Source organism: Seriola dumerili, unplaced genomic scaffold (genome assembly GCF_002260705.1).
Source record: "Seriola dumerili isolate Sdu_G_001 unplaced genomic scaffold, Sdu_1.0 BDQW01000035.1, whole genome shotgun sequence".
Lineage (NCBI taxonomy): Eukaryota > Metazoa > Chordata > Actinopteri > Carangiformes > Carangidae > Seriola > Seriola dumerili.
The window spans coordinates 5,443,571-5,461,921 of NW_019174290.1; the positions used below are offsets into that span (position 1 = coordinate 5,443,571).

Consider the following 18,351-nt stretch of genomic DNA (forward strand, 5'->3'; position numbering starts at 1 on the left):
TAAATCAGGGTATTAGGATCATTTCTATGAAAGCGACTCATTTTTTGATTCAAAAAAAAGAAAAAAAGAAAAAAGGTTTGCATCAGTTGTAGTAGCCCAACATTGAAGAGTGGATCTTTTTGCAAGGAACAGCTGTTAAGTTCTTCAGTATGATGTGGCAGAAGTTTCTCATGAAATGTTTCACTCACCTGCCTGGGTCATGTAATCCATGGGCAAAGATTTCAGGTGGCTGATTGGTGCTGTTGAAGTACGGATTGTTCCGTGGTATGGAATAGGGTGACGTACAACAGTCAGTGTCCACATCTACCCTTAGGACAGACCCTGTGAAATCACTGCATTCAAACACACAAACAAAAAACACCTTCACAATTGTACGAGCTAGAAAAAGACTCAGTCTTGGGAAATCCAAAAGCACTCAATCATTTGTACATGATCATCTGACTTGTGATCTCACCTGAGTCCATCCATTTCCTCCATGTCATCCAGGGTGATCATGCCATCTCCCAGGACGATATGTAACAGACCATCAGGGCTGAAAAGCAGTTGGCCTCCTAGGTGCTTCCTGTGCAGCTCTGCTACTTCCATTAGCACCCGGACCGTCCTGGTGTCCACTTGGTTTGGGTTTTTCCTGAGGAAAACATAAAACATCAGTGACATTTGGTTCCAGTCATCACGTTTTGAAAATTATGATTCCTATATAGCCAAGTGATAAATATTTATAAGAGTGTCCACAACATTTCGGTACCTAGATGCTTCCAAATGGTCTCACATAAATATTCAAAGCTATACACCATAGTAGGGTCTTGCTAAGTGGCCTTTGGATGCCCCACAGTTGGCCCACGACTGTATCTTGAATGGGGTAAAAGCCACTGAAGAAATGAAATAGTTCGAAATATGCAGCGTAAGACATGATTTTATAAATGAGTGCACACTCTGATAGTCTCTAATTAGTTTAAAGAATAATTGTGTTGGTGCGTAAAATGATACCATGGCATGGATAAGAAACGCTGACATGATACACCCAACAAAATCCAACATTAAATGGGTTTAAAAACTCTGTTGTCTGGAGACATTTAGTCTAAATCTAATGCATTGGCCCATTAAGGTGAAGACAGTGGGTGGAATTCTGAGGATGTAACACAGGCTTCAAAATGTTTCACAATTCCTAGTGCAAAGTGAGGATTTGGCTTCGCAGTATCAGCAACAAATATTTCATGATGTGTTATTTTGGGTAGTCCTGCAATTTTTAAAAAGGCAGCCTGCCAAAGAAAAAATTGCTCTCGTAAACTACCATCAACTACTTTAACTGTCATTTCTCTATTGGACCCTCAAATTAAGGACTATACACTGCAGTCACCAAGACTGCATGCCAAGACTGTAATTAAGATTAGGTCATTAAGTCAAACATACAACTGTGATTATGCAAATTAAAATGTAACACTTAAACACGTTCGTGAGAGAAGATTCTTTTCCTAATCATGGGTCATTGTGAAGGGAGTGTGAAACATCTACACAGAAAATGGCAAAATACAGCTGTCATCAAGTTGAGTCTTGTAAATGAACGGCCGTCGCATATTCAGCAAAACACTGAAAGTTAGTTCGACCTACATTCTTAATCCCCATAAGACAAAAATTGTTTTTCATTGCATCTTTAGAGAAATTACTCTGTGTGTCCTTGAACCTTTCATATTTACTCTGATTTACACGGTTTCTGGCAAGAATGCGACTGATCAATGTTGTTGATTTCAACAGTCAATAATATAGATCCCTCCAGGACTCTGAATTCAAAACGTTTCTCTCTCTCATATTGCATTATAATACTTACCTGTTTATACATTACAATTCAGAAATGAGAAGATTCATAAAACATTTATTGTGAGAATCGAGATTGTGAGAATTTACACTCGCCTTCCTTACAACTGACCACATAGTAAAATGCCTTTTCCCTTCGAACTGTATTTTTTTGTAATATAGATACCTCAAAGTCATTTTTAGTTAAATAAGCACACTTTACATAAAGAAATGCATGTCTAGTCTATAATATTTCACAGCGATGAACAGATAAGTCAGTTGTTGTAGACCGTGAAGCAGTTGAAGTTTTGGTGTCCTTTCAGGCACTGAGCAACCCATATTTAAGGTAGATTTGGCACACTTCTCCCATTACCTCGAAACGGTGTATTCAACCACACGGAGAATGTGGTCGTGTGGTCCGATGGCCCAGCGCTCTTGGTTGGTGGTGTAGGAGACGTAGAGCTTGCCATTCTTCTTGTAATTGGGATGGAATGCCAGGCTTAGCAGGCCCCTTTCATCTCCACCCTGCAGTCAGATGAGAAACACAAAAGATCCAGGAGTTAATTATGTCCCTCCTCGGCTTCTGCTTGGCTGTGTGGGGTTGGAATCACCCCCCTCGGTCATCTTCATCATCACCAAGACCACTACATGCAACCCCTGCACACCCATCACCCCCCACCCCCTTTAATTCTTCAACCTCCCTAATCCCCCCCTTTTTTTTTTATTTATCCATCACATTCCCTTTCACACCCCTGCTATTCTCTCATTCTTTCTTTTTCTACCCTCGCCTGTTTCACTTCACACCTTCACCAACCTCCTTGAATATACCATTACCAACCATTATAAAGCATTTGACTCTGAGTAGAGCTGCACCTCCTCTACAACCCCCCGCCTTTGCCCAGACTTCTCTGCAGCCTGGTTATGTGCGCTTGTCCTCAGGGTCGGGGGCCCCTGTGACGCCCAGGCCCTCCCGGTGGCCTCCATTGTGCAGTGATTTGTGTGTGTAATCTTTGGGGGATATCCGTGAATGCTACGCTGAGTGGCTGAAAGAATTTATTAGCTCACTCACAGTTCATAGAGAGCACAAAAGTGCAGAGTGCTTCAGTCCATGCTTTTTGCTCCCCGTCCCCTCGCTCTTTCCCGGTTTACACAAAATCCATGCAAAATTCAAGGCTTGGGTGGGGGGTGTTGGGTTAGAGGGGCAGAGTAAAAGAGGAAAAAAGAAAACCTAAACAAGGAAGAAGCTGCCAACTCCCACTGTCTTGGCAACATGTTTAGAAAACATCTAAATTGCTTGTGTAATATGTAAACCTTTGTCTCACCCCGGAGGCAGCTACATCAGTTGTCACTACCCTGGTGGTCCTCCCATCATAGTTAGCTGTAATAATCAGCTATAGCATTTCATTCCCTAGGCAAGGCAAGCCAGGTCGGCCCTTTATTTATGTTGTACTCTCCCTCACTATTTCTTCTTGACAAAAGAATGAACAGAATGCTAGGCTTAGGTGTGAAGAATGTTTATAAAGTGGTCCCTGTGTGATTGTATCCCAAAACAGCTCGACTTTTTTTTACTTTCACTAACAAAGTAATAAAAAAGCAAAAGTGAACATCATGCAGAAAAGTTCTCCTACTCATGGCAAAGACACATTATGTCAATTAATACAGCTGTCTCATCCTTCAGGTATTCCTTAAAGGATAAATAAATATCTTGGTTTACACTGGAGTGGCAGGCTCTGGATAGGTGTAGTCTATGTCACAAGCCAAGGAACACACATCATAAATTGGTGTACTGGATCTCCTAGTTCTGTATGGACTACATTAGGCCCTGCCCAGTCAAATGCAGCAGTGACACAGACCACATGCGAATGCAAAAGAGATGACTCTTTGCGAAGGAATGTACTTGAAGTACCAATGAGCAACAACAGAGGCCCACATGATAAGCCACAGGGGTTCCATAAATCTGAATATAAAGTGAAATGTTGTGAAAGTTGACAAATAAATCTCCACCCCAAAAGGCAGAGTTCCTCTGCAAAAATTTATGAGTACTACTAAATGTCAGATCATTGAAGTCAAATAAAAAAGGAGTTATGTGGGAGTGGATGCAGCACACTATACAGCTGCATGTTAGTCAGAGCAGAGGTGACTGCACTTTGCCAAAGAATGTCAAAAAGTTTCATCTTGGGAAGAGAAATACTCCACCTCACCTTGAAATGCTGGATCTATATGCTGGATTTGGGGATGCACTGACCCACATCCCCAAAATAAACTCACCGTAGGGAGGGGGTCAAAAACCACAATTCCAAAGAGGCCTAGATCCAGAGCCAAAAGGGGGGTGGGACCACCAAGATATACAGTGGTTAAATGAGCTGAAATATTAGCTTCCTTGCTAATGACTAGCTCCTTCAGCAGCAGGCGAACAGCAGAGCTGGCACCAGAGCCATAAGAAACAAACACTGCATCAGAGAGCCTTTCACTGCAGAGCCAATCCAAGGAGATACCTTGATTAAAATAAGACAAAGTGCCAACCTGAGCACTGATCATGGTAAAACTACTGCCAAAGCTGCAGTAAGTAAGATATTCTTGGCACAGCTCAAAAACTAATATACTGTATAAACAAGCTCATGTAGAGAATGAACAAACTACAGGTTCTACATATTGTCCATTGTAAAGTTAAATTAGAGGTGGCACTTAGATTTAGGAATGTTGTTCTGCCTTGTGTCATAGTACATTTAATTAGCTACCACAATGTATGCATTTATACTTTGTGTAACGCTTCATATTTGTGTCATTAAATTGTTTTTTTTTAATGAATTATATATATGCACAAAGATGAGGAAGATTTGGAAGTAGGCTACAAGATTCTCTGCTTTTTTATAGTAACTTTATCTTATAGCTCCCTGACTGTTATGGGGACATTATTCCTACATAACACATGTTAATGTTTCTGGTTATAGTGCCTACCATCTCCAAAGCTCCATCAAACTATACAAATTACTCTGCTGTGTCAACTTAAAACACATTCCGTCCATTTTCGTCCAGAACATCTTTGTCTTTTTTATGACTGCCATCATTCTTCTACAGCCGGGCAAGGGTTTCTGATTGAATCTCTCATGAGGTATTATCTCTTCATTTCTCACAAACACCTGCCTCTGCATTCCTTCTTTCCCTCCAATTCTGTTCTCTGGGGCTCCGGCTTTGGCACTGTCAAAGTGTTGGCGTCATTCCACAGAAAGCTGGGAAAGTGAGGTGCAGGGATGTAGAGCGGTTGTTATCTCACATCTCACGGTGCATTACATGGAATGCTGACCCTGTCTGAGTGGCGGAGGTAGTGACACACACAACGCTACGATTTCCAATTCTGCAGGGGCAGCTGTCTTTGAGTCCTAGTGACGCATGTGGTGGCTCATGCATTGTTACCCTGAACCTTTTGATCCTTCCTCACTGGCTCATGGGCATTCCTCCACCAAAAGACATTCCACATGAGTTGATTGGAGCATAACAATGTATACGCCCTTCACTCAAAGACTACCTGAAGCATGTACGCTGACACCTCCCTCACACACAGACAATACACACATCCTGTGTAGTATTCCCTGCTTTTCTCTTGTGCAATGAGAATCACACAGTCAAATATCCATTGCAACCCCTCCACCTGTTAATACATAAATTCTATGGGAGATACACAGCACTCCCATGATACAGTAATCCTCCCAACCAAGAATAAGATATAATCCATCATCTGAGCCATAAAGTTCATAGAAAGACGTTTTTTTTGCATGCTACATATCTGTAAGCACTTCAGCTTTCACAAGCAGACATCCCACTGTCTGAGGATAATAGTGAGATCAACATGAGTTTGACCCCACCCCTGCTTCTAGGCAGAGTAAATAGTGAAGATGAGTAAGGCCACTTATTTTAGTCTGTATGGGAGCAGCCCTGAGCCTCTGATGGCCGCTGACAGTGCAGAGCAGCAGACAGAAAGAATAACATGCTGTGACTTATTTGTTTTAGCAGTGAAATATTTTATTGGAGCCCCCTCCCACTCCCCTCACCCCTGTTACACAGGCTAATACATGTCAGTGGACTGTCAGCTTTGGGGTGCTGCTCACAGATGTCTTCATTTATAACACTCACTGTAACCATCACATATGCTGCTCTGGAGCGTCTTCTCTCAAGCTGTACAGTGCAAGATGCTGTCATTGTTTGAACAGTGGCTGAAGTTTAGCGTCCAAGTCTACAAAAAAACACTATACATTACAGAATATAGAAGAAGCTGCATGTATATCAAAGAGTATCTTTTTTGGCTTTAACTGTTGCCTTGAGAGCAACTCTTTATACATCTTTATATCTTTATATAAATCATGTATGCTGAAAGTTTTGCTCTCTGTAAAACTAAGGAGATACACAACACTGAATCACAGCTGTGCTTGTGTGGCACTTGGATATATAATGCACAACATACTATTGCCTCCTCACACTTCATGAGAATTTAGTAAAATCTGAGCATAACTCAAATTACCGCAAAAGAAACTCTTAGTTTGTTGAATACTGGACTGAAAGTTTTGAAATTTAGGTTGGTAATTTTTTATTCATTTGGTGACAGAACTGTATGTATTGTTTGGAGTTTAAGTTGTAATCAATATTTTATTTTTTATTGTATTTTTTATAAACAAGCAAACTAAATGACTAGAGTGCTTCCATATCACTTCTGCCGAGTTTGATGCGCAACAGTAGAACATTGGAGCAGAACAATACTAAAAAAATGACAAAAATGTTTGTTTTAGTATGTGTGTAAGGCACAAATATGGGTTATTAAATCTACATTTCATATTTAAAATCTCAAAAATTGTTATTGTTTTAGACTCAAAAATCCAATTTCATCAAGATTGCAGTAAGAACAATAGTTAAAATCTGCCACATACAGAAATTGTGAACCATATCCTATCCAGTCAGTTAGGTTTGGAGAGACCACTATTACGATGAGAGAGAGAGAGTGTGTGTGTGTGTGTGTGTGTGTGTGTGTGTGCGCGCGCACGCGTAAGCATGTGCACGTGCGTGTGTGTGTGGTGGGATGGGGACTGGAGTATAGAGATTGAATTTCAGGAGAAGAACACCCACAGCGCAGCGAGGAGCCCACACCACCACAGCACAGCATTGTTTCTGTGCAGTTCAGCTTAATTGGCACCGGGGGGATCCATGGAAGGAGGGGGATAGAAGAGCAGGAGGAAACACAGAACATTACAATCAAAGCATGTGCATGGGGCTGATGATAAACCTGTTATCTGCCCTGTCTCCTGGGTGCCTGGGTTCCTCTCTCTGTATAAAGGCAGCTCCATCCTGTTGATGCTGCCAGTAAACACCTTAGCCCTCCCCTGGTCCTGTCCACCCCGTGTGGCTGGGAGCCCGTTCTGGCAGCCAACATCACAGAATAGGACTCCTGGGGCCTGCGGGGGGATTGAGCCACGTCTAATTGTCATAATGATGACTTTATCCACAACCAGTTTGGATTGAATGATGATAAGAAAGCTGAGCAGAGCAGGGAGAGCATCCTGCAAGAGGCAGTTGCATATTCAAATGCCGTGCTCCGTTTGACTCTTTGTAAACAAAAGGTCTTGTCAGTGGAGGAGCAGGAGGCATGCGTGATAGATAAACTTCCTGTCTGGGAGTGTGCCCCCAAACATCCCAGCTACACCATCTCCTCGTTCGATCTAAACAATTCCAGAACAATTTTCAGATTCTAAATCTGAGATGCAGTAATGATTATGGATAAAAAATAAATATCAATACATTACTATGAAGATGTCTTTGTAACTGAGATATCCAGAGAGAATTCTTAGAACTACAGGATATGTCACATTACAAACAATATATGTCTAAATCTTGCAATATTTCCAAAGTCACAAAGAAGATATTTCAAGAACACTACACCACTACACACAATTTGTTGACAAACATCTACTATACAACACATCTGACATTTTCCAAACATCTGCACCAGCCTCAAAGATATAAATGAGAAAAGATACCTCATTTGCACCTTAATTTCTTTTTACTTCCTTGCCTGTGTTTATTTTTCTCAGAGAGGGTGCAAAACCAAACAGAAGTAGAGCACATGTTTACTTGCCCCCTGACATCATATCATGTAGTGTGTCACTCAGACAAGGTAAATTCTACATCAATGCTACTTCCTGTCAGAAATGTAGACATGTCAATTATTTTAGCTCTGCACACCACATATAATACTAACCCCCATCATTTTACACTAAGAGAGCAAGAGAAGGCTAAAAGTTATCACAGACATCCGATAAAAATGTTCTTGTTGACATGAATAAAGAGTGTAGCCAAGGTTCCAATTTAAACAGTCATCATGTGGGGTATTGAGTAAGTCACCATGATATTAGAAACCTTAAGGGAACAATATGGGAGAGATTAAGAAAGCCATTAACCCATCTTGTGAGAATTAGCGGAAAATTAGCAGTGAGCACGATGTGTGCTGTACGTACAGTTAATTAGCAGATAATAGCAAAATGATTAGCCGCGACCAGATTTGATGAATGACTGCTTGCTTGGTATAATTACATAATTGAATGCTAATAGTGAGCAGGCACCACTTTCAAGGGATTTGTCTTGGCTGGAGATGTTCCTCACACGTTTACATAGGTGCAAACAGTTGCGTTGTAAAGACTAGGGTTAAGGCTCCCCCACATTACTCGCCTACTCTAGAAATGTGTCACAAAAATATTTCATACTCCATCAGCCAAGTTCTTTTCCCTATTATCATACTACCACTGTAATTCCTTCAATACAGTTTACACTATGAAAGCAAGCTCATTCCTACCTTCAGACCGCTCTGCACCAGCTTGTGGATGTCCAGGAAGGGCTCCTTGATTAGCTCGAGGTCATGGTTGAGTATCCTGACAATACCCTCCCTCTCCAGGACAAATAGCCGCTGAGATCCATCCCCGCAGTGTACCACGGCCACCGGCTGCCTCAGACCACTCAACACCTCCTGGGCACAGTAGCAGTTGTGTTTGTGTTTCCTGGGTAACAGGGAAGATACAGAAGACCAGAGACCGATAGTGGTGGTGAATAATCCAGTTATAAGGTAGAAGGGGCATGAGAGAATGTGGAGTAGTAGTATTTGGTGGCAAGCATGAAATAATCAGCAGTAAGATATAACAACATGGCATTAACAATCATTTTCCATTGACAGCCATTTGATTTAACATAAATACATGCCACTTTGCTATCTAGGGTGGTAAATACAACTACACTCTACCAATCCCATGCCTTGGTTTTGAAATGGGAAGTCAAATGTGCACAGTGAGGTTTTTCTCACCTTTGCTAGTTAACTCATTTGGTGACCTTCTATTCACCACGATGGACAGAGAAACAGAGAAACGTGAGTGTCGCTGGCAAAACACTACATTATATGGGTGAAGATGGACAGAGTTTTGTACCACTGACTATGCACCAGACTGAACCACTGACAGCCCACTGCACACTGTTGTTCTGAGCTGTTGTGCCATGATTTTAGTTGGAGGATTATGTATGTTTTATGAATGCTTTTCTTGCTTAATTTAACTTCACTAGGCATTCCTGGCAATAAACACATTTAAATATCCAACTCCAAATCCAAAACCAGTTTATCAGCATCTGATTCCTACCAGTTTCTTTCAAGTGTACAAATTGTGTGTTATATGAAAACTTTCTACTGATTAACTCCCTCTATACCCATCTGAGGGCACAAAAAGTACACCACACTTCCCATCTACAGTCTTTGATCTGGGTAACAAAGTCTGACTATGTACCCCAGATCCACTGGTTCCCTATATAAAATCTTGCACAGCACACATCAGATTGTTTAAAATTAAACATTCAAACTTCTGATTTATAGTACATCTGTCTGGCTGGTTGCGACTTTAGGCTGTGAAAGTCATCAGCAGTGTGGCAGATTATGATATCCTAAGGATGCATTGGACACACATATTTTACTCAGAGCCATGAAATATTATAGGACTACAAAAGCCCCATTCTCCTCTCTGCATCACTGAACTCCCTCACAACCACCTGTTCTCTCTCTGTCTTTCCATCTTCATTTAAAAACACCAGCTCAGTCCTCTCTGTGTATAATGTGTGTGCGTCAACGCCATCTTTTTAAGAGATTTAGCAGAAGTAGTGCAGGACGTTCACACTGACTCACACTTGTCTACCCTCCACTCTGCATCTATCTGACCAACCTGTAGAGACAAGGCCAAAAACCCTTGCAGCTTTCTCACCTTTAAATATGGCAACTTCAGTGCAGAGGACACTGATTATAAGTGTGATAAAAGAGACTGGTATAATTGGCCACAACTGATACCAGCCCATAGCTAACTGATACACACACTGATAATGTATAATGATGGATTTTTCTTGTCCTATCCTGTTTTCTATGTGCTCCCAGGATGAGTAACACACCAACAGCCATGAAAATACCAAAAAGTGCAAAACTACTCCCTCTGTGTATTACGCAAGGAGCACATGAGCAATTCAGGTCCACGCCAAAAAAAAAAGGCTATATTATTAGCCAATAAGTTTGACTGAATTTTGGCACGTTCTCCTAGCCTCCAACGTACGGGAGTCCTGCTTACTGTCATTTACCAGAGTACAACTCTCAGAGGATAAGGCGCAAAAGCAACAAATGAGCCCCTGACTCTGACTGTTAGAGGTTATTTGACTGAATGTTGGTTGCTGTTATTCAGGTGCACATGCTGCTTGGCCTTCTTGCCTCAGGGAAAACAATAGATGAAAGGCATCCCCCCATGGACAAAAGGGCAAAGCCCTCTGTGATGTACAGACCTTTGCAGTGAGGGAGGCAAACAAAATGACGCAGGATAAGCATTTTCATTATGTGAGCAAAGCTGAGCAAAAGCAGTCTGGACAAACTTTAGGATTAGAGAAGAAATGGCATGGCATTTCTGACAGAAAGTATGGACCGTGTCAAAATAGACTAGTAAATCCAGAACATGGACAGAAGCTGTCTGTTTCTACAATAACATAAAACTCAAGGTTGAATGTCAAGAATCTGAACTCATAAGCACTAATGAAACCTGCAAACTTCACTTGGCTGAAAAACATTTAAAAACTAGCCAAAAATAATTCAAAATAATAATATGCACATCTTCCATGTTGTAACTCAATCCTCAAATGGAATAAAACATGGTAAAAGTCAGACTACAAACCTGCTGATATCTTCTATTTTCTCATCTCCCAAGTAGTTGGAATCTTGCCCTTGTGGTTGCTTTCGTTGAAAATCTGGAAAGCATAGACTGGCATCCCTCCTCCCATAGTATTGGCAGAACTCATCCACATCAGCTTGGAACAGTTCTAGCAAACACAACAGATACAGACATAGACAGAGGCTCTTACACTTACTGTAGATACTGCATGGTTAAATGACTTCATAAACTGGGCTCATGTAGCCGGCTAAATCCAGAAAATTAAATGAATATTCTCCTAATGTTGTTTTTATGGTACTTTATGTAGCGTATCATGGCTGTACTATATGTGTGTGCGTGCATGAGTATGCGTAGAGAGAACGAAAGAGTAAATGAGAGACACACGAAGAGAGAAAGGATGTGCTTGTGTGTCGGGGAGGGCTGGAGTTATGCTTGATGAGCCAAACCAAATTCTGGCTAGACTGGGCTGAAATGAACAAGTGAAGAGAAAGAGGGCCAAACCAAATGGATCACAGATTAGACGGGGTTCTGCAGTGAACTATGCCTCCTCCAGAGAGCAAAAAGATTGCATTCTCAATTTTAGTTTACACTCTCATTATTTTGATTTATGAAATGATGTTCCTGCACTCATCCTAATGAAATCCTATGGAAAAAACTCAGAGTCTGGCTTTCTTTGAAGTGTGTTTGGCAACATAGAGGACAGTGATGAGGTTGGATTTGCTCCAACTGGAGGACCCCTCCTTTAAATACTAGCTACTTTAGATTGTTAGAACTAGTGTGGAGTGTCAGTGTACTCCAGCTGCCAGTGTTCGATGAATTTACAGTGACTGCTGATGGGAGAACAAGAAACGGAAAGCCTATTGGAAATGGATAGCAACACCTTGCAAGTGGCTGTAAGACACATAAAGTTAGCTCTGGATATGGTCATCTAGGCTGCAGTTGATAATGAAGAATTTGAAATACATACATCCAGGACTGTCATTTTCTCTGTATGGCACTGAAAATATCAGCATATATCAGTATCAGTATATATCAGCTGAATTATGGATCATTTGAGGGTTGGTTGGTGTCTTGTTGTTTAGTGACATCCCAGAAGAAGTGTTCTTCAGAAGGATATCATTTCTATAAAAAACTACATAGTGTATACCTTCACCCCATAATACTCTCCACAGGCTGAGACATGAGATACAAAGCACGGAGACCCATGTATATGATTAATGACGTGTAAGTATTAAACTGGATGTCCCATTGTAAGTCTGGTCAAAAGTATTTCACTTTTTACTGCGACCAATATGTCTCCCTTGCAGTTAACTCAGGGGATTAAATTTACATTATGAAGGATGTTCTGCAAATAAACACTGTATATACAGAAAAATCAAACCCGAGTGTTTATGCCCACACATGCCATGACAAATCACAGTCATATTCCCCTCATCCAGCTGGTGTAGAGGCTCTTCTCACACAGCCTGAACACACCCCAACACAAATCCAATCAAATTATCAACAGAAACTATACTGCATATCAGAAAGAAAGAACCAAATGGAAAAACACTGACATAGAAAGGCTGAGAAACTTCCAGATTTCACAGAATTTGAAATGATGGTATTTAAATTTGTCCTCATATTATGTCATAACCTCAGAACATTATAAACTTAACATCTTATTCTTGCTGTACACACAAGCTGAGGTATAAAGGTCACTCCATTGTAGTTTCCCCTTAGAAAACTGTGTTCATTCAATGAATTGGACCAAACACCATTTCATTATACCCTGAATTCTTGTTCTATAACCACTTGCTCTATCCTTCAAAAGGGTTTGACTGTTTTGCAATAGTGAGTAACACATGGGCACAGCATGGGAAATGAAATAATCAACCTGTTAAATATGGCATGTAATTCTGAATAAACAAAAATGTTTTCAGGCTGAAAGATATTCTTTGCTTGTATTGCCAGGCAAAGATGTGATGTTGCCCAAATACTGACTGTTTTCTACTAATTTAGCGTGTGAATTCAAGGTAAAACTGCCCTCACATCATTTCTTATTTCCCTTTGGTCTGTTTGTTTACCTAAAATGTTTCATTGCCGGAGCCAAAAGTGATCTGCGTAAACATGGTAGTCACACACAGCTACGCCTCCAGCCAGTGCAGTCACAACATTATTCTCGGCAAAAAGCAGTGTGCAGTGGGTCTCAGAGGCCCTTTGCGACCTAAAAACAATCTTGCCAATATTGTTTCCTTTAGTCAGTCCCTCAGAGGAAAGAGAAGAGCAAATACACCAGTGATAAAAACACAAACAGGATTCTCCCTGTCCCTCCTTTCATCTCCCTCTCCTGCCACACACCAACCGCAAGGGCTAACCGCACCAAATACTAGAGGTGATAGGATATCCCCTCAAACATCTAAACACAACATGGAGATCAAACACACACAGAAACACACACACATCTCTGGCTATACCACCCACCCACTTGTGTCTGCAGTTATCTTAACCATGCTGGTTGGGGACCTCGGGTGCAGGGTGGGGGGATGAGTGAAGAGGGGAGAAGGACATAAGAGAAGACGAGTGCGGGGAAGGTGGGAGGCCTCCTATGCTGAAGTGAGAGTCAAGGCAGTAAATGTCTTTACGGAGAAATAGGGGCTAAGTGCACGGCCTAATCAAGGGCCAGTGGGGAGTTTCATGGGAGCAGGACGACAGTTATGGATGCTGTAAAGGCTACTGTTTCATTTTAAAACCTTTGGCCAGCCATTTTGAATTAGCAGAAGTTAAGGACTTGTCATACTGTCTGTTCATGTGTATGGTTATATTCAGTGTCACTGACTTGCATATACAAAAATGCCACCAGAACTGTTGCTGTTTATGCAAATAAGATTGGAAAAGATTGGAAAAGATTGGAAGAGAGAAGTAAAAGAGACGAAAAGGAAGAGCATGAAAAAGAAAAAAGATAAGCAAGAAAGACAGAGTTTAGCAGAGGATAGCGAGAGGTGGAGAAAAAGAGAGAGAGACAGAACTCTGTCCATATTCCCGGCTCCCCAGCGCTAAAGTTATACTTCCATCTGGTTATCTTCCAAGGCAACCTGGGTGGCCCACCCTAAGTACTTGACATCTTGATGCACTTCAGCAGTTTTACATACACACAACCTTTGTAGAAAAATAAATGTGTCATTCGTCACCACATATGCTGATCTGTGGAGGGTTGGGGGGGCTGAGCGGGGAGGAGCACGACAGTGAACAGAGGGAGGGGGGATTCTTCTCTGGATTCCTCTCTTGAGCTTTTTTGGTTTGACTCTCTGAGCCCATATGTCTGTCAGCTTATGAGAAAGTAATGTCATTCCAGACCAGTCTTCTTCTTCCCTCTTTCTGTGCGCTGTGGCGTCCCCTCGCCACCATCAGTGTAGTTCAAGTGTTGTACATGATATGCCAGCAGGCCATTAGATGCAGACTCGGATGGACTTGGATGGAATGTATGTGTTTGATATTTGACTAGAGCTGCAGCATACCATGTGGGTGGGTTGAAGACAAATGTGTTTGAAACTGTTCTCTGTTTGCAAATCTGGGCAGATCTAATCAGTTTGTGGCGACAGAGATTGGAAGAAGACTTGGCTGGAGGAGAAAAGACAGTCAAAAAGTGTTTGATCATGTTTGGTATGCACTCTGAAGGCACAGGTACCTGTGATCTTGCATCCCTTCAAAGGAAATTGTTCTGAAGACCAAATGCTTTCAAGGGGCAGAAGGGTTCCTATCATTTAACAGTAACATATCCATGAGGAAAACTGTTGCATCAATGAACTTTTTTCCCTGTTATGTGGATTCTGCCATCTCACAGTACAGCTAATAGTCAGAGACAACAAGGGCCGGCAAAGCAACACTTCAACTGTGTTTAGATTCATGTTAACTTACTACTTAAATAAAAACACTGATAGCAGAGCATGAGACACAGGTTTTTAAGTGACAGCTTATGTCTGAGGAAGGCGAGTGGCGGGCAGTCATGTCTAGACCACAGCTAGGGTGCGTATGCATCCCAAATACAGAATCAACTCCAGGAGTTGAGTCTGGGGAGCAGTATCCAGGGAACAGGTCATAAAATAGTTCATTCTGCTCTAGTCAAGTTTTCTGGTACACTGGTCAGGCTGGGTCTGCTTTTGTTAGTGCATGTGAGAAATTTGTTCTCACACCGACCTTTGCAAATTTAATATTTTCCATTCACATGTCAGGAAATGCCTCAAATCTGTGTATTGTTACTACGCTCAAAGTTTTCAAAAAAGTGAAATATTTGCAAGTTTATGCTGCTTAAAATAAACTTCCATGATCCAAACAAACCCAACAGAAACAAGAGAACAAAACTTTCTGCACCTGGTGCCATAAACACAGCTAGACCGAATACTGCATAATAAAAAGCACAAATATCGCTCTACTATTTGCAAGACCAAATATGCTGGATCAGTCTGCAGTCTAATCAGCAAACTGGTGGTGTGTCTGTACAGGCAGGCAAATTTACTGATACATTAAAGTGCAACAGTAAAGCAAGGAGCGAGGCAGCAAGCAAGCAAACGGGTGAGACAAGCTCAGCAACAAATGGAGGTGAGGTCAGATGAGGTAAGAGCTGGATAAATAAATATTCACAGACCAGACTACTGACGCACCACTTCTTGCATAAGTCCAAAAATCTGCCAGTTCTACATGTGCAGGCTGAGTCTCAATGAAAAATGAGGCCTGATGTGAATTTGCATTTATCACAATCACAAGTGTCAGTTTCATTTCAAATGTATGAGAGACTGAACTGAGCAAGTATAGCATCTCTGTACTTCCACTTCCTCTCTTCATGTGTATACTGTATGTTTGCTTGCGAATCACCAGGTAACCGCACAGGAGCTGTAATTCAAGTAACATTCATGGTCATTATTATCTGTGTAATTACCTGGTATGTGCCCCCTGCAGGTGTAGTAGAACTCGCGGCAGAAGTCCTGGCAGAGACGCGGCAAGTCTGGCTCCCTGTGTGGCATCTTATCCATGTCCAAGGAGTGGAACAACACCTGGGCATTGGGGGAGCAGCGAGCACACTTGATCTCCTCCAGGAGACGTCCACATTCGGTGTTGTTGGTAGAGAAAATCTGGAGACCACACGCAACAAGGACCAATGCCTGATTAAAATGGTGGGCTGTTAACTTTTTACTTCTTTCTTCACATCGCACAGGCAAGCCAACATGTAGTTTAGGATTAGCTGGACATTTGGAGATATTAACATCATAAACACTACACTATGAAGCACGGAAAGTTTAGATTGTAGGGTGCATTTTCAAATCTTCATTATCTTCAATTTCTGACAACTTAAGACACTGTTTGAGATTTTCAAGGACTATAACAAATGATCTGAGTGAGTTCAAATGACCTTTTATAGGAAAATATTAGCCCTTAAAAGTATGTACCTAACTTTTTCAATGTTAGATGTGTATATATCAGACCATGCAATGTTAATTCATGCTTAATTAATGTGTTTAATTAAATGTTTAGATTTTTCCTACAATAAAAAACAGATGCCTTAGCACTTTCCAGCCCTCTCCAGACTTTTCTATTTAACAGCTCTAAATTAGCCAATCCCACAGCAGGTACCACACAGAAAGGCAAGGATCTCTGCCCAACAAAGTTACTCTCATAATACAACAGCGCATTCAGATAGCAACTGTATGTTAACAACACCTAGCTCCCATATGTCACATGCAAAGTGAGATAGTCTCTGGCTGGCAACAAGGTGTGAAGCAACACTAAATGTCATAAACCTAGTTGTTACTGCTTCCTACTGCCCAAAACATTACTCCACATGCCACATTGTAGGTTAAACGACAATGCTATCTCTGTTTATATTCTACATTATCTACAGATTTGACAAGCAGCTGTAAGGGTTGGTATTGTGCTGAACAGTTCTTTCACACAGCAACTTTATATTTTTTCATCTGTAGAATGAGGAATGAGGAGGAAGACAGTCACTTGCGCAATGTGAAAGTCCGCAGCATCTCTGCACTATCTGCATGAATACACCACAGTTCACACTGCATAGCACTGCAAATTTTCACCGGTAATGGTGGTATAGCCTCTTTCCTAATTTTGCCACTGAAAACTGTCTTTTGTGTTTTTACAATCTCATGTACACAAAGTGAATTATATCAAAGCCACTGCAACTGGGAAATTTAAAGTTGAAGTACACTGATGTTTCACTTTTTCTATACTATATTCAGAGCATAATATCACATCATAACAGCATGTCTGTAATATCCACTTCTATATCCTTTGATATTGGTTTGTTATACAGTGCGGTTGGAACACCCTGTCTGTTTGGAGAAATACACAGAGAAATCTCATTCACTCATTCACTGCCTACTTACCCAAGTTCACAAACAGTTAAAGTCAAATTATAATTCCCATGTCTGACAGATCTCAGGGCATGAAATGAATGAAGCCAAATAAGAGCCTCAAAGCCTGACTTGAGGTCATTACGCAAAAGTACACAAAGAGTTAATCCAAAAGAAATTAGCAGGATTATTTACATAACAAATTAGCTGTATTAAAACACAATGTAATCTGTTTTAGGTCAAGAGCTGTGCTGCTTGGGCAGTCAGGCAGGCAGGCTGGTAGTGCTTTGCTCTGTGTGAGGTCCATGTGTAAACACCAATTTAGAGATAGACAGACACATCATTCCCATTCTGGTATCAACAAATTAGCAGTCTGTCGAAGTCAATTACACCAGCGGTTCCAAGGCCAACATATGGACGCCTTACACTTTACACTGATTGCAGAACAAACTGCAACTGAGGAAAAGATTTTCTGTTTAGAAGTTGTACAGAGCTGTGTTTACCCAACAGGTGGTGGAACCTCTGGCAATACCCTGAGGGTCTGCCTGAAAATATGCTGACATACACACAGTAAATGTCTCATCACAAAATGCAGTATAAATAAGTAATTGAAGAGTGACAAGAAATTCTAGTTTAGCTGAGTTTCAATATATATACTCCAAACTGAATCCTATTTTTTTTTTTAATCAAACTGTTGACATTTTACTCAAAAAGGGAGCTCCAGGCTGGCTATGACCCTGTATGTGTGGTGTGTTCCTCTGCCTCCATGCCCTCTCCACTCATGCCATGTAGTGTTGTGGGCATGCCTGCCCTCCTGCTCTAAATTGCCCATTGATTCTGTGTGCCATGGGCTGGCACAAGGTCCATGGAGAGTAGCATTTGTGTTCTCTCAGCCATGCCCTGTGTCCATATGTTGCTGGGATGGGCTCCAATGTTGCCATCATCCAAACCAGAACAAGTAGACCTTTGTTTGTTGTCTTTTGCTGAATCTCGGTGAG

The 18,351-nt window shown here is 41.4% G+C and overlaps 1 protein-coding gene across 1 annotated transcript in view; it reads right to left on the bottom strand.

The window, feature by feature from the left end:
• hhip (hedgehog interacting protein) overlaps positions 1-18,351 on the bottom strand; it is a 35,198-nt gene that overhangs the window by 14,238 nt on the left and 2,609 nt on the right. Inside the window, exons 2-7 of the mRNA XM_022738349.1 lie at positions 15,925-16,117; positions 11,013-11,157; positions 8,627-8,828; positions 2,165-2,316; positions 455-628; positions 189-332 (exon numbers count right to left, since the gene is read on the bottom strand). Coding sequence (XP_022594070.1) covers positions 189-332; positions 455-628; positions 2,165-2,316; positions 8,627-8,828; positions 11,013-11,157; positions 15,925-16,117 — 1,010 coding nt within the window. The remainder of the gene's footprint in view (positions 1-188; positions 333-454; positions 629-2,164; positions 2,317-8,626; positions 8,829-11,012; positions 11,158-15,924; positions 16,118-18,351) is intronic.